The 25,099-nt window shown below is 53.6% G+C and overlaps 2 protein-coding genes across 4 annotated transcripts in view; one reads left to right on the top strand and one right to left on the bottom strand.

The window, feature by feature from the left end:
- DLEC1 (DLEC1 cilia and flagella associated protein) overlaps window positions 1-521 on the bottom strand; it is a 98,816-nt gene extending 98,295 nt beyond the window's left edge. The window contains exon 1 of the mRNA XM_070358927.1: window positions 402-521. The gene's annotated coding sequence lies outside the window, so the exon portion shown is untranslated. The remainder of the gene's footprint in view (window positions 1-401) is intronic.
- A 3,064-nt stretch (window positions 522-3,585) lies between these two features.
- PLCD1 (phospholipase C delta 1) lies at window positions 3,586-25,075 on the top strand. Of its 3 annotated transcripts, none has more exons than XM_070360613.1 (16): window positions 3,586-3,756; window positions 7,441-7,668; window positions 10,803-10,967; window positions 14,190-14,418; window positions 21,036-21,165; window positions 21,266-21,497; window positions 21,910-22,111; window positions 22,228-22,372; window positions 22,450-22,599; window positions 22,692-22,850; window positions 23,068-23,227; window positions 23,416-23,532; window positions 23,937-24,115; window positions 24,208-24,340; window positions 24,418-24,567; window positions 24,716-25,075. In XM_070360613.1, exons 1-16 carry the CDS (start codon window positions 3,723-3,725, stop codon window positions 24,799-24,801), a joined length of 2,499 nt encoding a protein of 832 aa, XP_070216714.1. In that variant the 5' UTR covers window positions 3,586-3,722; the 3' UTR covers window positions 24,802-25,075. The 3 variants fall into 3 exon arrangements, with proteins under 3 accessions (XP_070216714.1, XP_070216716.1, XP_070216715.1); XM_070360614.1 differs by lacking the exon at window positions 3,586-3,756 and adding an exon at window positions 6,843-6,925; XM_070360615.1 differs by lacking the exon at window positions 7,441-7,668 and having other exon boundaries at window positions 3,589-3,756.
- Window positions 25,076-25,099: the final 24 nt, after the last annotated feature.

The following is a 25,099-nucleotide window of genomic DNA, read 5'->3' as shown; positions in this document are numbered from 1 at the left end:
TAGACTCCCATTAGAACTATGTGAAGGCTTATCGGCATTTTCAACATGCTTTGAACCATAGCCCAGAGTTTAGCTCCAGCCCACCTCCCCTCTAAAACTCCAGACTTGTACATCCATCTTGTACCTGACATCTCACCTTGGCTGTCTGCAGCTACCTCAAATGTAATGCGTCCACAACAGAGCACTTGCTCTTCCTCAGCCTTCCTCATTTCAGCTTCTGGGAACCAACTGCTTCCAACGGTCCAGGCCAAAAACCTAGAGTCTTCCCTGACTCTTCTCTTCTTTTCACAGCCCCTACTGTTCAGTCCTGCTGGCTCTCCCATCAAAATGTATCCAGACTCCTCCCACTTCTCATGACCTCCGCCCCCACCACTGGCAGCTGACCCACCATTCACTCTCACCTGAATTATTGCAAGAGCCCCTTCCCTGGCCTCCATGCTTCAGCCCTGTTCCTCCATGATATTCCCCGACCAGCAGCCAGAGTGATTCTTTTAAAATATGAATCAGGGACCTCCCTGGAGTTCCAGTGATTAGGAGTCCACCCTTCTGCTGCAGGGGACCGGGATTCAATCCCCGGTCAGCAAACTAGGATCCTACAAGCTGTGGGGTGGAGAGAAAGGAAAATTTAAAAAAATTAATCTTAAAAAATAGTACAAATGTCTTATTTACAAAACAGAATCACAGGTGTAAAAAACAAACATGCTTACCAGGGGGAAAGGTGGGGCGGGGGCAGGGTAAATTGAAAGATTGGGACTAACATATACACACTACATATATATATATATATATATAAATAACATATATATAAAATAGATAACTTAATAAGGACCCACTGTATAACACAAGGAACTCTATTTAGCACTCTGTAATGACTTCTATGGGAAAAGACTCAAAGAGTATATGTAATATTGATTGACTTGTGCTGAATACCTGAAACTAATACAACATTGTAAATCAACTATACTCCAATAAAATATTTAAAAATTTTTTAAATACAAATAAAAAAATATGAATCACAACACGTCCCTTTTTGACTTGAAAATGTCCCATGTTCCCCAGAGTAAAAATGGCAGCCCTTAGCAGGCCCGTCGGGACTTGGTTCCCACTACTTCTCTGGCCTGTCTCACTCCTCTCTCCCCGCCTCTCTCTGCTGCCGCCACACCTCACCCACCCAAGTTTGTGTTTCTGGGGGAGGGATTGGGCAGGGCTGAATCCGAAGCATGTCTGGAAAGCTGGCATTCTTGGGTTAATCTCTTGCCTCCCCAGGGTAGTGGTGGAGGGAGGGGCCAAGGGAAGTGACTTAAGGTAGGCACCAGCTCTGACCGTAGGTCTGGCCTGTTTCCAAGTCATCCCAGAAACTTCCCCTTACACCCACCCTCACTCACACATCGGGGACAGGAAGGTCAGCTGGGGGTGTGAGACGCCTGAAAGTCCACCATTAGACAACTCGTCTCTGGGCAGGCATGGCCCCTGGATCTCAGGGGCATCCTGCAGAGGTAACTAACTGAGAGCTGGATTTTAGGGGAGTAATTTGGGCACCTGGCCAGGGCTGGGCCCACAGAGGTCCCTGGTTGTTTAGGGCAGAGGGAACAGATTCCAGCAACTGCAATTCAGTGCAAAGCCTCTTGCTTGGCTCCCCCAGCCCCTCCACACACAGACACACAGTCCCCACACTGAACACGCTTACACACAGCAGAAGTAATCAAGTAGAGTGCCTCCCACCCAGTAGAAGGCAGGGACAGACAGGAGAGAAGAAGAGAGGAGAGTCTTGGGGAGCTGCTGACCTACAGGTTAGAGCAGCAGCCTGGCTTCTCTGAACAGGGTGTGGCCCAGCCCTCTTTTCTGACTGAACCTGGCTGCATGGGCCAACTCTGAGTCAGCCATGCCCATCCGGCCCAGCAACTCCAGGCTCCAGAGGAGGCCTCAGCTTCTCTGGCCTGAGCCAGAGGCCAGAAGAGGGCCTGTGTGTGACAGGTTTGCTGTGTGCAAAGGAAAAGCCAGGCTGCAGCCCCCACCAGGGGCATCAGAGGGAGAGGTGACAGGTCATGCCCTGGTTTCAGGCTTGGGGCTCAGAGCTGGGAAGTGACATGAATAAATAGGAATGATGCTTAAGATGAAGCCGAGCCAACTGCTGGTGTTAAGTTTCGTGGTGTGGCTACCTGGGAAGAGCAGGGCTTGGGGGAGGCCCAATGCTGAGCAGAGGGGCTTGCAGGCCTCTGGGGATGTCAGAGGTCCCAGGACTCGCCCCAGGGCCAGTGGAGACCCCCAGAGGGCAGGTCCAGAGGCAGGCATCCTGGCCTGGAGGAGAGAGTGAGGACAGAGAAGGACCCCTCAGCCTCCCTGACCCCAGGCTGGAGCTCCAAAGGGAGGCCTTGTGTGGACTTGCTTGTTGTTGAGCAGAAGGGAAAGCAAGGAGGGCTTGGACAGGCCTGAGGGCAGGCCACTTGGGGAGAGGGCTGGATTAAGGGCTAGCCTTCTCCGTGCAGGAGAGGCGGGAAGACAGAGGGGGCTCTCCAAAGTCCTGACCCAGCCTCAGTCATCAGGATGGGAAGACTTGGCCTCTCGCTGGCTTACATCCGTTCCTGAGGTATTCAAGGCCACCCAGACCTGCCTCTGCTGGGAGTGGGAGGGGCTGGGGTCCAACTGGTTCTGCCAGACTCTCACTGTTGGCTTCATCAGCCCAGGAAGCCTGGGGGATTCACTGGTGGGCTCAGCACCATCACCGCCCCCATCCTGAAAGGTTTTCTGAGGGCTCTCTCAAGGCCTTTCCCAAAAGTTGGTGGGCAGCAGGATTCTGGGACTTCTGGGGGTCTCTGGGTACTTATAAAAAGTGTGTCAGGACTGCAAGAGTTGACTGTGGGAGTAGGGGCAAGGGAACCACTTGTCCAGACAGTCTCTTGGGATGCCACCCAAAAAAGGAACCTTGGAGATGTCCTAGATTCTGTCCCCCACTTTGTTGTACAGATCGCCAGGCGTTTGGGGTGTGAGGGGCTCAAAGGAGAGTTTTCTGCAACTACTCTAAGTTTTGTGGCTTCTGCCCCAGCCCCCGCCAAAGGCACTTCTAGGGTTAGAAACTTCCCAGAGAGAGGGAAGGGGACCCTTCTCCAGACTAGATCCAGGCATGCCTCTCTGAGGACCTTCTAACTCTGAGGACCTTCTAACTTCTCATTCTGCAGAAGAGAAAGCAGACATCCGGGGAGCCACGGCTGGACGCCTGGACTCCAAGGCTGCCTTCTGCACCAGCCTGGCTGGGCGTCGAATGTTACGCGGTCCCGGGCCCAGGAGGACGCAGATTCTTTGGCGCATCACTGTAACCCGGCGAAGCGCCCACAGGCAGGGCGTGGGGCCCGGCCGCCCGAGCTAATGACAGGGCCCGCGGCCTGTGGGTGGCGGCGGCGGAGGAAGCCAGAGGGATCTGGCTATTTCTGTCCGGGACGCGCCCACAGGCCTGGGCCAGGGATGGCCGGGCTTCCAGGCCCCCACCTCTGTCCTCCCAGCCAAACCCCAGGAGGGGCGGGGAGAGGCGCGGGTTGGAGGGCCCAGGGGGCGGGGGCGCGGGCGGGCGGGGGGCGGAGCGGAGTCCCGGGCCCACCTCCGGCCTCCTGCCCCCCGCAGTCCATTCGGGTCCCTCCACCACACTCCGCTCGGACCCGAGGCCGCCGCGCTGTCGCCGCGGACGAGTGTCCCGCGGCGCACCCCTCCCGCCACGCCGTCCGTCGGGCATGGACTCGGGCCGGGACTTCCTGACCCTGCACGGTGAGTGCTCGGCCTTCTCGCGGGGAGGGGGGGCGTCCCCTCCTGGGCCGACCCTGCGAAAACCCGTCCCCGGCCCAGGGCGGGGGACCCCCTGCTCCTTCGGCCGCCCTCCGCCCCGCCCCGGGCCCGCCCCTCGGCCCTTTTGTCGCATTGAGGAAATCTCGACCCGACTGCTGGGCGCGACCCTGGGCGTTTCCAGGCTTGTCCCGCAGACTCGGCCGGTGGGGAGAAAACGGGTGTGCGAGTCTGAAGACTTCCCTAAAGACGACCCCCGGCCCCGCCGCCTTGGGGTCGACCCCCCTCCCTTATCCTGGTCACGGAAGGCTAGGCTCCAGGGTCTGCTGCACTCGCAGGGGCCGAGCAGGGAAGGAACCGGCATCTACGAATAATCAAGTTCTCTCCGCCCTGTCCGGGCCGCCCGGAGAGGCTCCCCAGAGCACAGGCGTGCCTGGACCGCGTCCGGGCGCGTGAGTGTTGCGGGCTGGGAGGAGTAGGGCGAGGAGGTGTGCGAAGTGAGATGTGGCCGTGCCGCAGTAACTGCCCAGCGCAGAAATCAGGGTCAGCGATGCCCGGGCTGGGAGGAGCAGCCCAATCGCCCCCATTTGCGCACCCTCCTGGCCAGACAGGCTCGTGTCTCCACTCTAACTGCCTGTGGCTCTCAGCTTTGTCCAGCCGAGCTCTGTCTCTTCCGAAAGACCGGGGAACAGTTTGGACCAGCTCCTTGTCCTATCGCAGTCTCTCCAGGAGAGAGAGCAGCCGTGGGCTCCGGACTGCAGGGACTGAGGGGGTCTCCTAGCTGAAGGGGTCCCCAACCTGCACCTGGCATCTCTTTGCGCCAGCCTGGGGGCTTACCCACTCTTAGAGGGCTTTGCACTCCAGCCCCCTTGGTCATGTGCCAGCTCAGCAAACCTGCCTCTCTCACTCCAATCACTGCTTAAGTCCATCTCCCTCTGTTTTCTAGTACCCCTGGAGTCTGAGACGTTAGTGCCCACCACCTACCCATCTAAATCATGGATAGTCTAAACTATCCATCTAGACCATGATTTCTGTGCTGGCAGTGGAGGTAATAGATGGGAAGGGGAAAGGCAGAGCCCTCCAGCTGTCCACTAGAGACCCCCTGGAACTCAGGGAAGACTCAGATGTTCCTTTCAGCCACTGCCCAGTCTGTCTCACGTTTCCTGGTTGGCTCAGACCTGGGCCCCATGGCCCAGAGAGACCTTGCTCAGTGCCCAGAGCTGTTACCCTCTCAAGGCAAACTCTTCCAGCTGGGTCATGGGTTCCCTGCTTTTTCCAGTGCCCCCTCTTTTCCCCTCAGGACAGAGGTATCCTTAGTGCTCCTCCAGACTGGCAGGGAGGCTGGGCAGCTCAGAGGATCACAGTAGAGACATCTCTTTCTCTCTAATCGTCCCTTAGCTGGTGCTGTCTATCCTGCAGACTGCCACCTCCTCCGTGCCTGCTTCACTCTCAGGCATCCTGTAAGCCCTCTGGTGGCTTCTGACACAGCTGCAGCTTCAGATCATGTTGGGATAGGCTCCAGCCTCCAGCCTCTGTGGCCTCTGTGCCTTTGTCCAGTCTCTTTCGCTGTGTGTGTGTGTGTGTGTGTGTGTGTGTGTGTGTGCTTAGTCACTCAGTCCTGTCCAACTCTTTGTGACCCCATGGACTGTAGCCCACCAGGCTCCTCTGTCCATGGAATTCTCCAGGCAAGAATACTGGAGTGGGTTCCCATTCCCTTCTCCAGGAGTCTGTTTCTAGGCAGCCCTAGTATCTTGCCTGGAGAGGGAACTGTGCGGAGTCTCAGTCAGCACCTCTCAGTCTTGTGGCATGGGCTTGGCAGCCCTGGCCCATCCTGTCTGAGACCTGCCTCTCAAGTGCCTGACTGCCCAGCCCTTCCTGTGGAGCTGGCACAAACCCTGCAATCCAAAGCTGCTCCCCTGGAGGCCCTGCTGCTTCTAGCTCATCACCCCAAATTACCTCCCTTAACTGCCTTTGTCCCCTATGCAACCCCCTACCCACCTTGATTGTTTCCAGCTTGTCTGTCCTGGGATTCCAGGCCCACACAACACAGACACACACTGATCCACACTGATTTTAACTTTTTTGTGCCATGGACCACTTTAGCAGTCAGATGAAGCCTGTGGACCCCTTTTCAGGATCAAGTTTTTAAATGTATAAAGTAAAATACATAAGAATTTGAAGGAAGCAATTTATATTGAGATGTGGTTCTATCCATAGGTCCTCGAGGAGTCCTTGGCCCTCTGGTTAAAAACCATTGTGTGGTTTCTCTAAAACAGAGGCTTCCCCTTACCCTCAGCTCCCTTCACTGCAAATGAAGAACAACTTGTCTGTGCCCGTATTCCAGCTCACCTTCACTAACACACGTTCCCATGCTTTATTATTCTCCAAGGTGAGACCTTAGGCAAGTCACTCTGCACTTCAGTTTATCATTATTATTGCCATGCTTGTCTGTACTAATAACTGGCTTTGCGAGTGACTCACTGTCAGTGCTGGTGACTGGAGCTGCAGTGAGGCAAATGAAGGAACTATTCAGAGGCAGCGAGTAAAAGAGAGGAGTGAGTCAGGCCTCTGGGTGATGTCCTGACCTTGGCACACAGGAGGGGCTCAATAAATAATTGCTGGGTGAATGAAAGTGGGGTGGTAACTTACATGAAAGATCCCACTGTACCGAGCACACTGGCAGCACAGTTTCGTATAGAGTTGGAGTCCTCACCTATTTATCAAAGCAAACCTGTGTTAATGGATTCATTTTTAAGATCGGCATTTTTTCAAGAATTCCATTCGCATTTGGCATCTTGGAGATTATTCCACTCAGGTAGAGAAACTCCCTCAGAAGGAAACAGGCCTACTTGGGATTCACATGTGAAGCAACGGCCCACTCAGTCACAATGGATTCGTTGAGTGACTGAGGTAAAATATTTGGCGGGCTTCGGTGTCCGGCCGAGCTCCATCCTCAACTCTGCCTGGCCTGGCCCCACCCGGCTGTCCGCTAGACCCTGCAGCCCAGGCCGCCGCCGGGCCGGGCTTCCCTCCTCGGCTCAATCTCGCCCAGCCCTCTGGTTCTCCGCCAGGTCTCCCGCTGAGTGTTTAGGATTCCCGGCTCAGTCTCCGCCCCCTGGTCGGACTCCGCCCCAACACTGCCTCCAAAGTCGAGGTACCGCCCTCCCTGCCCCCAAACGGCCATGCTTTCCATCGCTGTACCCTCCCCCGGCTCGTCCCCTGGACTCTGGCTCCGCCCCCCGCCGTCTTCCAGAGTCTGACTCTGCCCCACGTCGCCTCCCAGACCTGGCTCCTCCCGCTCCCCGCCTCTTTGGCTCTGGCTCCGCCCCAATCCGCTTTCTGGACTTGACTTTCGCCACTGATCTGCTTCCTGGGTTATGGATTTGTTCCACTCCGCTTCCTGGCCCCGGCTCCTCCTTCGGAGCGTCCCGCCTTCTGAGCTCCGGCCCCTTCACTCCCCGTCTTGATTCCACTCTCCCTTCATCTCTCGGAGGCATCCGTTCTACCCCTCTGGAACTGGCCCTGCCTTCTAGGATATGGCTCCGCCCCGTCAGTGCTGATTTCTGTATCGCTCCGCCTCTAGACTCAAAGCCCCACCCATCCATCCAGATCCCGCCCCCACTGGTTCTAGCCCCGCCTACCTACTCCCGGTCTCTGCACCTACTCCAGGTCTCCGCCGCTGCTCCCCCTCCGAGGAGGTGGTTCCCACCCTAGGGCCGCGGCTGCCTTCTGGACGCCACACTGTCCTGGGCCAGGTTTGCTGGGCGGCAGGGTCACTTCGGGACGTCATGCAGTGCTTTGGGGTCCGGAGGCCGAGCCGGAGACTGAGCCGCTCCAGAGAGCTCTACTTGCAGGAACAGAGCCGCAAGGTGGCAGCGCTCAATGGGCAGAGGCTGGGTAAGGGATTCAGGGGCCCTGAGATCAGGGGAGGCTGGAAAGGCAGCTGGGGCAGGACGCAGACTGTGTGTCTTGGAGCCTGGACCTGTTTAGTACTTCTGTGAGTGTATGACTCGCAGTGGGGCTGTTTTTGCAGGGTTGCCATGTACTGGGGGGAATGGTTACCCTGCCCCTTGCCACTCTCAAACCATCTTGCTTACACGCCTAGTGGTAATTCTGTCACTTGTATGGTACTTGGGACCACTGTGCAGCAATGAGGATATGCAATGCTGTGTAATCAAATGGCACCAGTGTGACAGTGTGTGATGTGTGATGCTGCACACCATGTTTGACTGTGGGAGACAGATGTGACAGTGGGTGACCCAGAAAACTGGGTGATTCTGTCATCTGTGTTATGGGGTGTGTGTTCTATAGATTTTCTGCTGTTGCTCTTCGTGGCAGCGTGCACAGGTGGTGGCTGCATAAGGTAACGTTTCCTAGCACTGATGCTGTGGGCAGGCTTCTGAGTCCCAACTCCACCGTGTAACTTCCTTGACCCTCAGTTTCATCATCTGTAAAATGGGAACAGTATTGCCTTCCTCATAGGGTTGTTGGGGTGATTAAATACATGTGCTAAGAACAGGATCTTATTGAAATGTGAACTATTATTATGGTGGCTACTGTTATTATGACAATGATGATGTTCCGGCACGGTACCTTGTTTGGCTGTGTGTGACTCCATGTAACAATGTGTGTCACTGTGTGTGGCCCATTGTCTCTTCCTGGTTGTGTATGGCAGTGTATGATGAGTATGGTGGACTGTGTGACTGTGTGTGTGGCTATATCTGTGTAGCTGTGCACTGCTTTGCATCCCAGACTCAGTCTGTCTTCATCAGGCATCACCCTAGGTACATGGGCAGGGCTCTTGGCATCATACACCCCTATGAGCACTGCAGCCTCTCTGCACTCCCCATACAGCCACCTCATTGTGTGCCACTAGCCTGGGCAGACTGATGAGGCTGCAAGGTCAACCCAGGAGTCCCTGAGCTCAGAGGCCCCTCTTTGCCACCTTCCCACAGGAGAAGATGCTGTATAGCTGAGTGAGTGGGGCTGGATGAAGGGGTGCCTATGGACCTTCTGGCTGCTACGGGAGCAAGGGCCGGGGGCAGACCAAAGGCCTCAGAAACAAAAGGGCCTCAAATGAAGCTCAGAGAAGGAGGTATCTGCTTAGGTTTCCCAGCAGCCTGGAGGGTCACTATTATCAAGACCCCCTTTGGGACCAAGGTCTGTGTTCCGGAAGCCATGTAGGCAGCCAAGGGACTTATCTCTGCCTGACCGCCGACAGGGCCACAGTCTGGCTCCAGGACAGGATGAATGTGTCGTCTGCTCACGGTGTTTTCCAGAACTGGAGGGTGGAGCTCCCACAGGCTTCCAACCCTGTGCCCCGACTCCCATCTGTGCTATGTGTGTGCACCCCCAGATGCCCCAGTTGGGTGGGGGTGGGGGGAGGGGAGTGCAAGCAGAGGGCAAGGGGATGTCCCTCTCAGCTGACCTCAGCCTCGGGAGGGACAGTGGGATCCCCCAGCTGAGCTGAGGCTGAGGCAGCTCTTTCCTCTGGAAGGCAGTGGGAACAACCTTGTCTCCGTTCTCTCTCTTGAGCCCCCAGACATAGCCACCAGTTGAGGACATTCTGTAGGAGCCTTCTCCTCCACTGGGCCTCCCCTGGGGCTGAAGGGGAACTGCTGACACTGCCTTAGGCGGGGGGTGGAGAGACTTGGAACAAAGGTGAGGGAAGGTCACATCAGACATCACCCAGTGCTGATGGCGGAATAGAGGTTCAGAGAGGGAAGGAAGTTGCCTAAAATCGTGGAGGGGGAAGTGTTAGCATGGGGCTATGTTCCCACTGGAGGAGGGTGACTAGGGAGGGATAGAGGCTGAGGCCTGGGGAAGTGGTCCAGAAGATTCTGTAGGTCCTGTGTGCATCTGGAGCAGGCTGGCTGGGGGGTAGGAAGTGGGGTCATGGATAAAGTGGGAGAACCTATCTGGGGCTGGGGATCTGGGTTGAGACAAGAAAAGCCTGTAGGCCTAGGCACAGGCCCCTCACACTAGACACGCACGGCTTCTGAAGCCTCCACTCTGCTCGAGCAGGATAAAGACTGCTGAAAAGCCACAGAGTTTTCACTTGGGGGACAGAAGGGAGGTGAGGTGGTCTCTTGGCTCTGAACAGTGCTGGCTGCTGGGCTCCATGTGGCTTGGGTGATAGGCTCGAGATGTGCATTTCACTGTTAGTTATACTGATGGGTCATTATGGTGGTGTGGGGTCCCTCTTTGATCACAGTTGGCACAGGGTCTGCTTGGGATGAGGGATGCTATGAAACCAGGCCTGGTGCCCCTTTGGTGTCTCCTGCTTGGGTCTGGTGGGACGAAGGACACTGTCTCTCTGGGAGCCCACCCCCCAGGCCAGCCTGCATCTCTGAAAGGAGCCGGGTGGGAGGGGGCCAGGCAGTTAGGGTTCCTCTACTTCGGGGCCTTGGGCCAGGTGCTGCCTCAGCCTCGGAAAGGCCTGCACTATGCCTTTGGGCTACTCTACCCTGAGAGGTCCCAGACCCAGGCCACTCAGAGATGGGGTGGACAGGGAGGGATGAGGCATCTCAGCAGGCCTCGCCTGGAGCCAATACACGATTCCAGAGCCATTAGACTAGGGAGGCTGTTGGGCTCATGATACTCATGGTGCTCTGGGATCCATTTCTGCCTGTGTTTACCCCTCTTCTTTTCTGCTCTGCCTGATCTTTGGTCCTAGCTTCCTTCAGGTCACTCTGACCCCTAGGTGTGATAGTGAGGAGCCTACCAAGTCTTTTGGAGCCAGGCCATTTTCTAGGGGTCTGGTCCCCCAGGTGTTCTTTGTCCATTCAGCTGTGGGTTGCAGATCATTACATATAAAGTGTGGCCTTGAACAGGTGGGTATCCTAAGGCTTGCACAGCCTCAGCTGGAGTCAGAGATGCCTGAAGGCGGGGCTCCTGAATCAGGTTGGAGCAAGGGTGGTGGAAGGAGTGAACAGAGCGCTGAGGATGAGGCTGGTGAAAAAGGAGCCAGCATGGGGCTGGAGCAGCAGGTACCCTAGAGGAGGTGGCATCTTACCAGCTCTGCCCCCCAGGCCTACAGGATGACAAGGACCTACAGGCACTGCTGAAGGGCGGCCAACTCTTGAAGGTGAAGTCCAACTCATGGCGGAGAGAACGCTTCTACAAGCTGCAGGAGGACTGCAAGACCATCTGGCAGGAGTCCCGCAAGGTCATGAGGACCCCGGAATCCCAGCTGTGTGAGTGCTCCCAGAGCACCATGAGTATCATGAGTGGGGAGGGGCAGGGTGCTGCTCCTGCGCTCTGATGGGGAAACTGACACTGGCTGGGGGAGGGGTGGGGCTGAAGGTCAATCGTGAACCACAACCAAAGGTAGGGAAACTGAGGCCTGGCCTGGCGGGGCAGCGGTCAGTCATGCAACCAGGATATCAGGTATGGGGGATCTGAGGCGGCCAGGCTCGGAGAAGGGAGTCAGTTAGATCACTGATAGGGAAACTGAGGCCTAGTCTGGGCTAGAGAGGGCAGTCGTGGACCACAGATGGAGACGCTCACGCTTTTTCGAAGTGGGGATACACAGCCATGGCCACAGACGGGAAAAGTCCGGCTCCCAAGTAAGGAGGGAACAAACAGTGTTACCAGCGCACACAGGTATCCACCCAGACATTTGTGGGAAGGAGGGAAGTTGGGCGGATGGATCAGGACTCAGGTGTGGTAAGGCCCAAAGTCCAAGGGCAGATAAGGCCCTTCCGGGTATTGGTGGACAGGATGAGAGGTGGGGCCACAGGAGGCAGCTCCTCCCTGGGCTGGAGCCAGGACAGGCAGGTTGGGGTGGAGCAGGCTGGGACTTGCATAGAGAGGCCTTGGTTGGTGAGGCTGTGGGCCTGAGGGCTTTCTGGAAGCTTCAGAAAAGGTCTAGGAATTCAGAGCTCAAGCCTGAAGATGGAGAGTGCCTCCTGCAAGGTCTTAGGAAGCAAGCTCTGCAGCTCTGCCAACACAGAACGCCCCAAACATTTTGCAAAATGAGAGGTTCCCTCTGCACCTTTACTTGGTGGGAAAAGTTTAGACCAAAGCTATCCAAAAGAACTTTCTGTGATAATGGACATGTTCTATAGCTGTGCTGTCCAATATGTCAGCTACTAGCCACCTGTGGCCCTCGAGCACTTGAACCATGGCTACCGTGCTTAAGGAGCTGAATCCCTAATTTCACTGAATTTGAACTAATTTATATGTGAATAGCCATATGTGGCTGGTAGTATGGAAAGATCACTGCAGCTGTTGTTCTCTCGCAGTCCAAGTCCCTGGAAATTCATCACCCAATCACCTGCCCTTGGCTGTGGAGGGGATGCAGGCTGGGTGAGCCCACTAAGCAGGTCTCTGGGGAATGAGACCAGACAGAGGCTCAGGTGGGAGGAGGAAAGGGAGGGTCTGCCAGGCCCCAGGACACTGGACAGAATCCTGAGAAGGTGTGGCCTGCAGGCCCGCAGCAGGGTCCGATGGAGGGAGCCTGGCTGGGTCCTGGGAGCTGTGGGCCGTGGGAGGTCTGAGCAGGGGAGGGCAGGGTCGGAGGGGATGGAGCCAGAAGGGCTCTCAGAAAATGACACTGCACACATGTCGGTCACATAAGACAGGAGTGACCCAGCCCTTGCCTCTGTCTGTGGCTCCAGCCAGGCTCCTTCACAGACCTCGGCCCTGATACAGGCTTTCCTGTTAGATGCTGGGAGTCGGCGGCACCGTGGGAACGGGGCATCGTACTCTTCGAGCCCTGGGGACTCCCGGAAGCCCATCCACCAGCCAGGACGTGTGCATGGTTCCCAGTGTGTGCCAAGCACTTGTCGGGGGTGGGCAGGGGACAGATGGAGGAGTAGGAGATCTGGGCCTTGCTAGACATGGGCCGGTGAGATGGGGACCTTGTACCAGGACAGCTATGGGCAGAAGGGCAGAAGGGAGCTCCCAGCCCAGAGACCCAGCATGAGCAGAGGTGCAGGGATACAAACGCAGAAGGGCTGTGAGTGAAGGGCCTTAATCCTGACAGGGAGGGCCACAGGGGCGATAGCCTGGGGGTTGGGCATCAGGAGTGCTCAGGTGAGGAGTGTCCAAGACACAGAGACAGCTCTGGGCTGGGCATGCCTGTCATCTGCTTCCCTCCTCCTGGTGAGCAGTGAGCCTGCGCTCCACCCCCGGGGAAACTGAGGCCAGGAGCAGCGGACGGGGGGCAGTCTCCCAGTGCTGTGTCTCTGCTTCCTGCGCCCCAAGTCTCCACTGCCTCCCTGATCCCGACCCCACTAGCCTCCCTCCGCTTTGGTTACCGCAGACAGACAAGGGTTATCAGTCAGGAAGGCATCTGGACTTTCTCTCTGGAGTGGGTGGGGAGCTGGCCCCCACCACCCTGGCTTCCTGTTTTCACTCCCAGTCTGGGGCAGCTGCAGCCAGTGTGGGGCCTGGCAGGGCTGGGGAAGGTGCAGGGAGGGATTAAACAGGAATATCCCCTGCACCCCAGACAGCCCAGGGTCTGTGTGTCTCACACCTCAGAGCCTGCTGCCTGGGATGGCATATGCCTCACACATGGGGCCTGCAGGTGACCTGGAGGCCCTTGGGCACTCACCAGGAAGGACAGGCAGGCTGTTGGCCAGAGCTGGTCTCAACCCAGGGAAGGTGGATGTGGATGGCTTGGGATGGGGTTGGGGCAGGGGCAGAACCTGGCTCCAGATGATGGGAGGCCCAGCACGAGCCCAGCTGTAGGGAGTGGCTCACAGCCAGGTCAGGAGGCACCCTGGGGTTGAAGTGGGGCAAGCAGGGCCTCGCTGCTCCTGGAAGCTAGGAAAGCTGGGCTGCCCCAGGAGGGCCCCCTGCTGTCCCCAAGGATAGAATGACATGGTCTCAGACCCCCAGGGGCACCCTCCAGTCTACCTCTTGGGATCCTGGAGCACCAGCCCTCCCAAGGGGCTCCCTGAGATCAGGACCCATAGATGCATGCAGGCAAGGCCCTGGCTGCTCCCGACACAAGCACTTTTCCCTGTCAGTGGACCTCTGTCTCCAAACCCCAGGGCCAGGGCTGACTGAGGGTGGCTCCAGGCTCCTGAGTGGTCAGAAGAGCCTGGAGGCTCTCATGGCTGTCTTGGAGGGAGGGAAAGGGCCCAAAGTCAAGTACACCAGGAAAGCATGTGGCCACCCCTCCGTCACAGGCCCCAAGCTCCAGAGTGGCCTCTTCCAGTCACTGAGAGCCCTGCCCTGCCCCAATCCTCTCCCAGGGGCCCCACTTCCTCCCAGCACAGAAACAGGGGGCCTGGGACCATAGGAGCCCTTCCCGCCCTAAAGTCAACCTCCCTCTCCCTGGGCATTTCCACTCTGCCTGCTGCAGCTGTGTCCCCCTTTCCTCCTCCATGTCAGCCTCTTTCTGTCCCCACTCTGACCATCCTCCTGCCCCTCACAGCTCTCTCTCTGCCCCCACCCCCTTCCCGCAGTCTCCATCGAGGACATCCAGGAGGTGCGGATGGGGCACCGCACAGAGGGCCTGGAGAAGTTTGCTCGGGATGTGCCTGAGAATCGCTGCTTCTCCATAGTCTTCAAGGACCAGCGCAATACTCTAGACCTCATTGCCCCATCACCAGCCGATGCCCAGCACTGGGTGCAGGGCCTGGGCAAGATCATCCACCACTCGGGCTCCATGGACCAGCAGCAGAAGCTGCGACAGTATCCTCTTGGGGGCAGTGGACCCAGACCCAGCCTGCGGCTACTGGCTATGCTTATCCCCAGGGCAGCCTCAGTATGGAAGACACCTGGCTTGGGCCAACATACCATAGACTGGGTGGCTTAAACAACAGAAATTAATTTGCTCACAGTTCTGGAGGCTGGAAATCCAAGATCAGGGGCCAAGCAGGGTCGGGTTCTGGTGGGAGCTCTCTTTCTGGCTTGTAGATGGCTATCTTCTGTCTTAAAATGTTGGGGGTGGGGGGCGGGATGTGGGGGAAGGCGGGAAGAGAGAGTGAGCAAGATCTCTGGTGTCTCTTCTTACGTGGGCACTAATCCCATCACAAGGGCCCCACTCATGGTCTTACCTAAGTCTCTCAAGGCTCTGTCTCCAAATACATCACATTGAGAGAACACAGTTGGGGGAAGCAGGGAAGGTACTTGGGCCCTCTTTTGTCTACTCTGACCCAAGGGCCAGACAGCAGTGCAGCTCCGTGATGTCCCTCGTCCCCTCGCTATAACCAGCATAGAGCTGGGAGACTGGGGAGGCTGAGGGGAGCTGCCTGCTTCAATGGGAGACCTAATCTTAGACTTAAAAAAAATATTATGTATCTTTTTAAAAAGTCTTAGTTTTCTTTTTCTTTTTTAATTTTATCTATTAAAGATTTTTTTTTTTTTTGGCCGTACTGTTCAGCATGTGGGCAGTTCCCTGACCAGGGATGGAACCTGAACCCCCTGCATTGGAGGCTGACTCTTAACCACTGAACCACCAGGGAAGTCCCCTAGACTTAGACATTTTAATGTTTCCTAGAGTTACTGCATTTTTTTTTTTTCCTCTCTGGGAGTTCGGGAGGCCATGGTCCACTCCCACTTACCTCTATCCCCTGTGCCATTCTTTGGGGAGTGATCAAGTTCTCCCAGGCCTGGTATGCAGGCCAGCCAGGGGGCTAGAAACAAATTCACTTCAAAATCTAGGTGCACAACAATGCCCTAGTCTATGGTTCAAAGAGGTCAGGCTTGTGGTATATAGGATTAGGGTGGAACCAGTACCAACTCTTTTTTTTATGACAGCTTTATTGAGATATAATTCACTTACCACGTAAATCATCCACCAGAAGTGTACAAATCCATGCTTTTTAGTGTATTCACAGTTATGCAACACATCAGCCAATGAATTTTAGAATATCCTCATCATTCTAAAAAGAAACCCATACTCTTTAGCAGTTCCCATTTCCCCACAGCCCCCAAGGCCTAGACAACCACTAATCTACTTCCTGTCTCACCAATCTATTGATACTTTTGTCTTTCTGGACTTATTATATAAATGGAATTCTACAGTCTTTTGTGAAGGCTTCTTTCACTTAGCATAATGTTATGGAGACACACTAGTGACTCAGCGGTAAAAAAAATCTGCCTGCCAACGCGGGAGACATGGGTTCAGTCACTGGGTCGGGAATTTAGATCCTCTGGAGGAGAAAATGGCAACCCACTCCAGTATTCTTGCCTGGAAAATCCCATGGACAGAGGAGCCTAGTGGGCTTATATAGTCCATGGGGTTGCTAAGAGTCGGACACAACTTAGCGGCTAAACAACAGGGTTTGTCCGCGTCATAGCCTGTATCGGTACTTTATTCTGTGTGCCTAATAATATTCCATTTTCTGGCTATACCACATTTTATTTATCCAACCGGCAGGTGATGGCCATTTGGGTTTCTGCTTCTCTGAATAATGCTGCTCTGAACATTCATGTGTAAGTTTTTGTGTGGACATACGTTCTCCTTTCTCTTGGATACATACCTAGAATTTCTGAGTCTTGTGGTTAACTATATATTTAGACTTCTGAACAACTACCTATTTTCCAGAGAGGAAATTTATACTCCCACCAGCAGCGTATGAGGGTTCTGACTTTTCACGTCTTCACTAATCCTTGTTATCTGCCCTTTTTTATGACAGCTATCCTGTGGGTTTGAAGTAGCATTTCACTGTGGTTTTGATTTGCATTTCCTTGATAGCTAATGGGTTGAACATCTTTACATGTGGTTACTGGACATTTGTATATCTCTTTGGAGAAATAGCTATTCAACAGATCCTTTGCCCATTTGTTGTTCTTTTTAATGGACCTATTTAATTTTAAATTATGGTAATATATGCATAAAATTCGCTGTTTTAAGCATTTTTAGGTGAACAGTTCAGTAGTGTTAAGTACATTCACACTGTAGTTCAGCCACCTCCAGAACTCTTCATCTTGTAAAACTGAAACTCTGTACCCATTGAACAGTAGCTCCGCATTCCAGCCTCCCCCAACCTTTGGCAACTGCTACTGTACTTTCTGTCTCTATGAACTTGCTTACTCTAGGTTCCTCATATAAGTGGACTCATACCGTATTTGTCATTTTGCCATTGGCTTATTTCACTTAGCACAATGTCTTCAAGTTTCTTCCATGTTGTCACATATGTTAGAATTTCCATCCTTTTAATATGAACAATATTCCATTGTATGTATGCACCACACTTCATTCATTCGCCCACTACTGGACACTTGGGTTGCTTCCACTTTTTGTCTATTGTGAATAATGCTGCTATGAACATGAGTGTACAAGTATCTGAGACCTTGTTTTCAATTCTTTGGGGTACATACCCAGAAGTGGAACTGTGAGATCATCTGGTAATCCTATTTTCAGCTTTTTGAGGAACCACTCTACTGTTTGCCATAGCGAGCATCACTTTACGTCTCCACCAACAGCGCTCGAGGCTTCCGATTTCTCCACATCCTTACCAACTCTGGTTATTTTCTTTTTAAAATAAGTATCTTACTGTGGTTTTGATTTGCATTTCCCTTATAATTAATGATATTGACCATTTTTATGTGCTTTTGTACATCTCTGGAGACATGTTTATTCAGATCTCTGGCCCATTTTTTAATTGCGTTACCTTCCTATTATTTAGTTGTGAGAGTTTTTTCTTAATATTATAAACACAAGTCTCTTATCAGATATATGCTTTGCAATTAATTTCTCCCATTCTGTGGGTTCTGTTCTTATTTTCATGGGTTTCTCTGAAGCACAGAATTTTTTGTTTCGGTGAGCTCTAACACATTTACCTTTTGCTTTTGTTGCCTGTGTTTTTTGTTGTCATAATCCCATGGACGGAGGAGCCTGGTAGGCTGCAGTCCATGGGGTTGCGAAGAGTCGGACACGACTGAGCGACTTCACTTTCACTTTTCACTTTCATGCATTGGAGAAGGAAATGGCAGCCCACTCCAGTGTTCTTGCCTGGAGAATCCCAGGGACGAGGGAGCCTAGTGGGCTGCTGTCTATGGGGTCGCATAGAGTCGGACATGACTGAAGCAACTTACCAGCAAGAAGGCTTAGCCTAACTCAAAGACACAAACATTTACTCATATTTTTTCTTATAGTTTTAGCACTTGCATTTAGGTCTCTGGTGCACTCTGAGTTCGTTTCTGTAAATTCTGTGTATGGTGTGATATGAGAGATCCAACTTCATATTTCTTTTGCATGTAGACATACAGTTGTTGAAAAGACTATTCTTTCCTCATTGAATTATCTTTATACCCCTGTCAAATATCAATTGACCATAAATATGAGGGTTTACTACATGACTCTCTATTCCATTTGTCCTTTTTTTTTTTTTGGCCACGCCACACAGGGGGACAACCAGGGATCTGAATCCGTAACCCCTGCAGTGGAAGTGTGGAGTTCTAACCACTGGGCCACTGGGGAAGTCCTCTGTTCCATTTACCTAAATTCCATTTATCTAAATGTCTATTCTTGCACCAACACCACAACGTTTTAGTTACTGTAACTTTGTAGGAACCTTTGAAATCCTGAAGTGTGAGTCTTCCAAATTTATTTTTTTCAAGAATGCTTTGACTGTTTTAGGCCCCTTGAATTTCCATACGAATTTGAGGATGGGGTTGTAAGTTTCTGCAAAGTAGCCAGCATGACTGTGACAGGTATTGTGTTGAATCCGTAGATTAATTTGGAGAGTATTCCTCATTTAACAGTATCAAGTCTTCTTTCTGATCTGCAAATACGGGGTATCTTTCCATTTATTTAGATCTTTAATTTCTATCAACAGTGTTTTGTGACTTTCAGAGTATACGGTATGCATTAAAAGAATTTGTATTTTTATTCATTTTGATGCTACTATAAGGAATTATTTTCTTAATCTCATTTTCTGATTACTTTACTCATTGCTAGTGTATATCCAGCTCCTTTGGGGGACACATTTTGAACTCTGTAGATTCCCTTTATTGTATGCTTTTCAGCATTTCAGGGGCTTTTAAGTGTTTTTCTCAAGGCTTTGTCTGCCTGACTTTGAACTTTTTTTTTTTTAATAAATAATTTTATCTATTTATTTATTTTTGGTTGTGCTGGGTCTTTATTGCTGCCTGGGCTTTTCTCTAGTTGCAATGTGCAGGTTCTCATTGCGTGGCTTCTCTTGTTGCTGAGCACAGGCCCTAGGTTTCCAGACTCAATAGTTGTGGTTCCTGGGCTCTAGAGCACAGGCTCAATAATTGGGGCGCACAGGCTGAGTTGCTCTGAGGCATGTGGGATCTTCCCAGACCAGGGATTGAACCTGTGTCTCCTGCATTGGCAGGCAGATTCTTCACCACTGAGGCACAGGGAAGCCCAATTTTGAGCTTTCCTAACAGCTCAGTTCTATGGCACTTTTCTGACAGTCACTCCTTTTGCACAGGCTTGTGCTTGGACAATCTCATGCCCTCTGCAGGCTTCTGCTGCCTAAATCTTGAGGTCTTAAAGCCATTCCAGCCTGCTGAAGAGCAATCAGCACTGGGACCTTATGCTTGGGTGGACCACTGTGAACTTGTATTTTTTTTAACCTGGAATTCTACCATAATTTTTTTTTATGTAAATGTATACATATATTTACATAAAACATACTTATATATATAAATACAAATTTAACTATATGGGTATGTTAGAATGAAGCTTTAAGGCCCAGAAAACCTGCCTCCTCCAGAAACTACTGACATTTGAGTTCTCCCTTTAATCTTTTCTTGATGCATTTCATTTTGTCTAGTGGTGCATTTGCCAAAAATAATGAAGATTAATATATTTGTATCATTTTTTATGTACCATTATGTCATAATTAGTTCCCTGTGTTAGTATGCTGCTGCTAAGTTGCTTCAGTCGTGTCCGACTCTGTGCGACCCCATAGACAGCAGCCCACCAGGCTCCCCCGTCCTTGGGATTCTCCAGGCAAGAACACTGGAGTGGGTTGCCATTTCCTTCTCCAATGCATGGAAGCGAAAAGTCTCGGCTTTAATGATTGCGTACTGTTCCCACTGAGTGGATGTACTATAAATTAGGGATCCATTCTTTTACTGTCAGACGTTTCATTTATTTTTATTCTTTTACCTCTATAAATAACACTGCAAAGGACTGTGTTCATAAAACCTTTCAGTATTCAGAAGTACTTCCTTACCAATGGACTGCTAGAAGTGGAATTACTGAGTCAACTGGTGTAACAGGTTGATATCTCTACATTACCTTCCTAAGGGTTGTACCAGTTTACTTTGTCCAGCTGATGGATGAGAGTGTCCATTTCACCTCACCCTTACTTGCACTGGGAATATACCTTTAAGTTGCTGATTTTATCATCTAAGAAATTGCATCTTATTTCCAAACTGTTAGTATCTTTGATTACTATCAATGTTTGTAAAAGTTTGGTTTACATCCCTTTCTCATTTAGTTTTTAGGGTCATCATACTCTTTTCTTTTTAATTAATTCAAAAACTTTGCTGCAAATGCTTCCTCCAGTCTGTCAGATAGATGACTTTGTTTTTTCTTTATTTGATCCTCAGAATTTTAAAAATGTTGGTATGGCGTGATTTATCTTGTGGTTTCTTTTCTGATTTCTTCCCAAAACCTGCTATCATGTTTTCGTTGTGCTCATGAGTTCCCATTTTCTTGTTCTATAATGAGCTCTCTGTTTTCTGTGGAATGTAGTATGGAGCCTCTCCTTCTCTAGTTCTCAAGTTCAAGGCTGATGGGAGAGAGAGAGGGAAAGAAGTGGGGACCAAAGCACTGCAATCATGACACCATGATCCAGGCTTTGTTTTTGCATGTGATGTCCCCACCTTTGATCAGTGGCTTGAAATCTGCTGTTTCCTAATAAAGAAGCCTTAAAGGCTTTAGTCAAGTTGAGTAATAATTGTATGTTGAAAAGCAAAAGGACATACCTTGAAATGTTAACAGTAGGTACCCCTGGCTGATAGAACTGTGGGGCCTTTGTTTACTTTTCTTCATTTTCTCAGCTGTCTGTAATGAACCTTTTAGAGTGAGAAAATTAACATTTTTTAAAATTTCAAATTTTCAAATTTCAAATTTTTCTGGGTTCAAAGCCAGAAAGTAGGAAAAAGACTCTTTCATTGGATGTCATATTTCCTCCAAAGAGGCTACCAGGTCTTACCCCTGAAATGCAGATGTGCCAACAGCCAGGCCTGCGGGGAGCAGTGTCTATAGGGGCCCTCAGTCCACCTGGGCCTGGGAGTTGACCGTGAGCTTGAACCATGCCTCTGGCTGGGACCTGGGGGGTACCACGGCTCCTGGGGTTCTTTCCTTACTTCTTGCCCAGCTGGATTCATTCCTGCTTGCGAAAAGCTGACAAAAACAAGGACAACAAGATGAGCTTCAAAGAGCTACAAAACTTTCTGAAGGAGCTCAACATCCAGGTGGACGACAGCTATGCCCGAAAGATCTTCAAGGTGAGGCAGGAAGCGAGGGCTGGGTCTGCCTGGCAGTGTGTCTGGAACACAGCTTGGGACCTGCTCTGAGCCCTGCCTACCTGGCGTCCTGGCTCTGCAGGAATGTGACCACTCTCAGACAGACTCCCTGGAGGATGAGGAGATAGAGACCTTCTACAAGATACTGACCCAGAGGAAGGAGATCGACCGCACCTTCGAGGAGGCCACGGGCTCCAAGGAGACCCTGTCGGTGGATCAGTTGGTGACCTTCTTGCAGCACCAGCAGCGGGAAGAGGAGGCGGGGCCTGCACTGGCTCTCTCCCTCATTGAGCGCTACGAACCCAGCGAGACGGGTGAGGGCCTGTGAACTGCAGTTCTGGGCCCCACACTGCGGGAAGACCCCTGGGGAGACGGCAGCCCGAGTAGGGAGCTGGAGGGCAGGGGACGCCTCAGCCATTTCCAGGGCCCCTGAGCGATATTTCCCAGCCCATGCTGGGCACAACGCTTTAAGACGTCAGATGGGGGCCCAGTCCTGGAGAAGGAGGTGATGAAGTCCTGCCCTCGGGGGGCCTCACCGAGTCTGGGACAGAAGAGGAGGAGACAGAGCCCCATGCTGGGGTATAGTCACGGTCTGGTCAAGAGACTCAAACTTACCCCCTTTCCAAGAGATACGCGAGCACCAGCTCAGGATGGGAGGCGGGGCTGTGGGGGCCCTGCTCCCAGGGCGCTCTGACCTGCAGTCGCCCTCCCGCCTCCGCCTTCCAGCCAAGGCGCAGCGTCAGATGACCAAGGACGGCTTTCTTATGTACCTGCTCTCGGCTGACGGCAGCGCCTTCGACCTGGCGCACCGGCGCGTCTACCAGGACATGGACCAGCCGCTCAGCCACTACCTGGTGTCGTCCTCGCACAACACCTACCTGCTGGAAGACCAGCTCACGGGTCCCAGCAGCACAGAAGCCTACATCCGGTGGGGCAGGGCAACTTGGGCGTGACGGGGCGTGGCGGGGCGTGGCGGGGCGTGGCGGGGCGGGGCCGGGCTTGACCGGGGCGGGACCAAGGGCCTAGCCCACACCCCACCTGCAGGGCGCTGTGCAAAGGCTGCCGCTGCCTGGAGCTCGACTGCTGGGATGGGCCCAACCAGGAGCCGATCATCTATCATGGCTACACCTTCACCTCCAAGATCCTCTTCTGCGACGTGGTCAGGGCCATCCGGGACTACGCCTTCAAGGTGGGCGCGCCCCTGGGGGTGAGGAGGAAGATACTCTGGGGCCACCCACCCCTCTTAATCTACCCCTGGGCCTCCAGGCATCCCCCTACCCCGTCATCCTGTCCTTGGAGAACCACTGCAGTCTGGAGCAGCAGCGCGTGATGGCGCGACACCTGCGCACCCTCCTGGGGCCCATGCTGTTGGATCGGCCATTGGACGGGGTCGTCACCAGCCTGCCTTCCCCTGAGGTGCCCCACGGGGACCCGGTGCCCAGAGGAGAGGGCAGGGGACTGGCCGGGAGGCCAGCTGGATCTTGATCAGCTGCCCCCTCCATCCTTAGCAACTGAGGGGGAAGATCTTGCTGAAGGGGAAGAAGCTTGGGGGGCTCTTCCCGCCTGGAGGAGAAGGTGGCCCAGAGGCCACTGTGGTGTCAGACGAGGATGAGGCTGCTGAGATGGAGGACGAGGCGGTGAGGAGCCAAGTGCAGCACAAGTCCAAGGTTCGAGGGGGAGCTGTGGGGGTGCGGGAGCAGCCCTGGGGCCTTCCTCCATCATCACCCTCCATCGCCTTGTGGGATGTTCGCCTTGTCCGAGTGCTCTGTGGCTGTCACTCAGACCCTCTGCCCCCTCTCTCTGTCTCTGTCTGAGTTTCTGGCTCTCTCAGTGCCCACCTGCCCCAATCTCTGAATCTAACCTGGGCCTCCCCATGGCCCCCAGGAGGACAAGCTCAGGCTAGCGAAGGAACTCTCCGACATGGTCATTTACTGCAAGAGCGTCCACTTTCGGGGCTTCCCCAGCTCTGGCACCTCTGGACAGGCTTTCTATGAGATGTCATCCTTCTCTGAGAACCGCGCCCTCCGACTGCTCCAAGAATCAGGTGAACCTGGCCCTGCCTCCCCACCCCCTAGATTGCTGCCCATCTGTCTGACCATCTGAGCTGGCCAGGGCCAGGACTAGCTCCCACCCCTCCAGACATCTCCCAGAGCCGGCACTCCATGATGTTAGTGAGGTGCTTGGGCTCACCCAGAAGGCCTCTGCTTCTGACCAACTCATACCCTTCCTCAGGAAATAGCTTTGTCCGCCACAACGTGAATCACCTGAGCAGGATCTACCCCGCTGGGTGGAGAACGGACTCTTCCAACTACAGCCCTGTGGAGATGTGGAATGGGGGCTGCCAGATCGGTATGGGCTGGCTGGGGCTTGGAGGAGCCCTGGGTGAGGGTTTCTGTCTGGAGGGCCAGGGGACTCTGGGGACCCAGGCAGAGCCAGATTCACAGATTTGGCTTCAGAGCTGGTAATCGCAGTTTGGATATAATCTCCCGTGAGCAAATACAGCCTCTGAAATTTCATCATTAGCGCACTTGTCCTTTGAATTCTGGCCCCAGAAATGGAATGTAAGGTTGGTGTAGTGGGTCAGTTAGGGCAGCAGGAGGGCAGTAGGCATTGGAGTGATCCTGGACCCTGATTCTATCTCACTATGTGACTCTGGGCCCCAGTGTACCCCAAGCCAGCTGGGCTCTGGGACCCCTGAGACACCCCTGGCACACACACACACACAGCCTGTGACTACTCTGTCCTGCCTGCAGTGGCCCTGAACTTCCAGACTCCTGGGTCAGAGATGGATGTGTACCAGGGCCGCTTCCTGGACAATGGGGCCTGTGGGTACGTGCTGAAGCCTGCCTTCCTGCGAGACCCCAACTCTACCTTCAACTCCCGTGCCCTGGCCCACGGGCCCTGGTGGACTCCGAAACGACTCAATGTCAGGGTATGGCCAGCCACAGTGGGGACAGGTGCCCCGGGCCTCCCTTCCCCCTCGCTACCATCCTGAATGCTTAATTATCCCTTGCCTCTCCTCAGGTCATCTCAGGGCAGCAGCTGCCAAAAGTCAACAAGAATAAGAATTCAATCGTGGACCCCAAGGTGACAGTGGAGATCCATGGCATGAGCCGGGACGTAGCCAGCCGCCAGACCGCTGTGGTCACCAATAATGGTACATGCTGGGCCTGGGCTGAGCCTGGCTCCCAGGGCTGATGTCTGTGCTGTTGACACGGTGCTTGCACCTGCTAGGTTTCAATCCATGGTGGGACACGGAGTTGGAGTTTGAGGTGGCTGTGCCTGAGCTTGCCCTTGTGCGCTTTGTGGTGGAGGACTATGATGCCTCCTCCAAGAACGACTTCATTGGCCAGAGCACCATCCCCTTGAAAAGCCTCAAGCAGGGTGAGTGTCTGTGAGGAAGGGGAACGACTCGGGCGGCCGGGTGGGATGGGAGGCATTTCTTGGCTGGGGGCTGGCTGTCCCTCGAAGTATCCTCCTGGAGTGAACAGAACTCTCCTGGTGCATCCCTCCCCACCCATTCGCCCGCCAGGATACCGACACATCCACCTCCTCTCCAAGAATGGGGACCAGCACCCGTCTGCCACCCTCTTTGTGAAGGTGGCCCTCCAGGACTAGGCTCGGGGGTTCTGGTGAGGGCTGCTCTGAGCAGACCGGACCCTCTGTCCACGTCTGGGGGCCCGATGGGGGCTGTCCCAGCCCCTCGCTCAGAGCCGGCAGCCCCGCACCGCCTTCGGCTCCAGCCTCCTGTCTGCTGCTGCCTCTCAGCAGCCCAGGTGCTGGCCCAGTGCCTGGTGCTGCCCTCACTTCCGTTAGGAGCCACACTGCAGCCCTCTCTCCATCCTCCGGCTGGGCCCTGGGCTGAGGGTTTTTATAAAAATCGTCAAAGTAAGTACTGTGGTCTTTCTACCTGGAT

The sequence above is a fragment of the Bos mutus genome, chromosome 22 (genome assembly GCF_027580195.1).
Source record: "Bos mutus isolate GX-2022 chromosome 22, NWIPB_WYAK_1.1, whole genome shotgun sequence".
In the NCBI taxonomy this organism is placed as follows: Eukaryota; Metazoa; Chordata; class Mammalia; order Artiodactyla; family Bovidae; genus Bos; species Bos mutus.
This window is presented reverse-complemented; position numbering and strand designations above follow the sequence as displayed.

Bases quoted from the DNA above. Each gene is read 5' to 3' on its own strand.
- PLCD1 (XM_070360613.1), top strand. From the start codon at position 3,723: ATGGACTCGGGCCGGGACTTCCTGACCCTGCACG. The intron at 21,166-21,265 runs GTGAGGCAGGAA...CTGGCTCTGCAG, and splicing joins ATGCCCGAAAGATCTTCAAG to GAATGTGACCACTCTCAGAC. The intron at 23,228-23,415 runs GTGAACCTGGCC...ACCCTTCCTCAG, and splicing joins CCGACTGCTCCAAGAATCAG to GAAATAGCTTTGTCCGCCAC.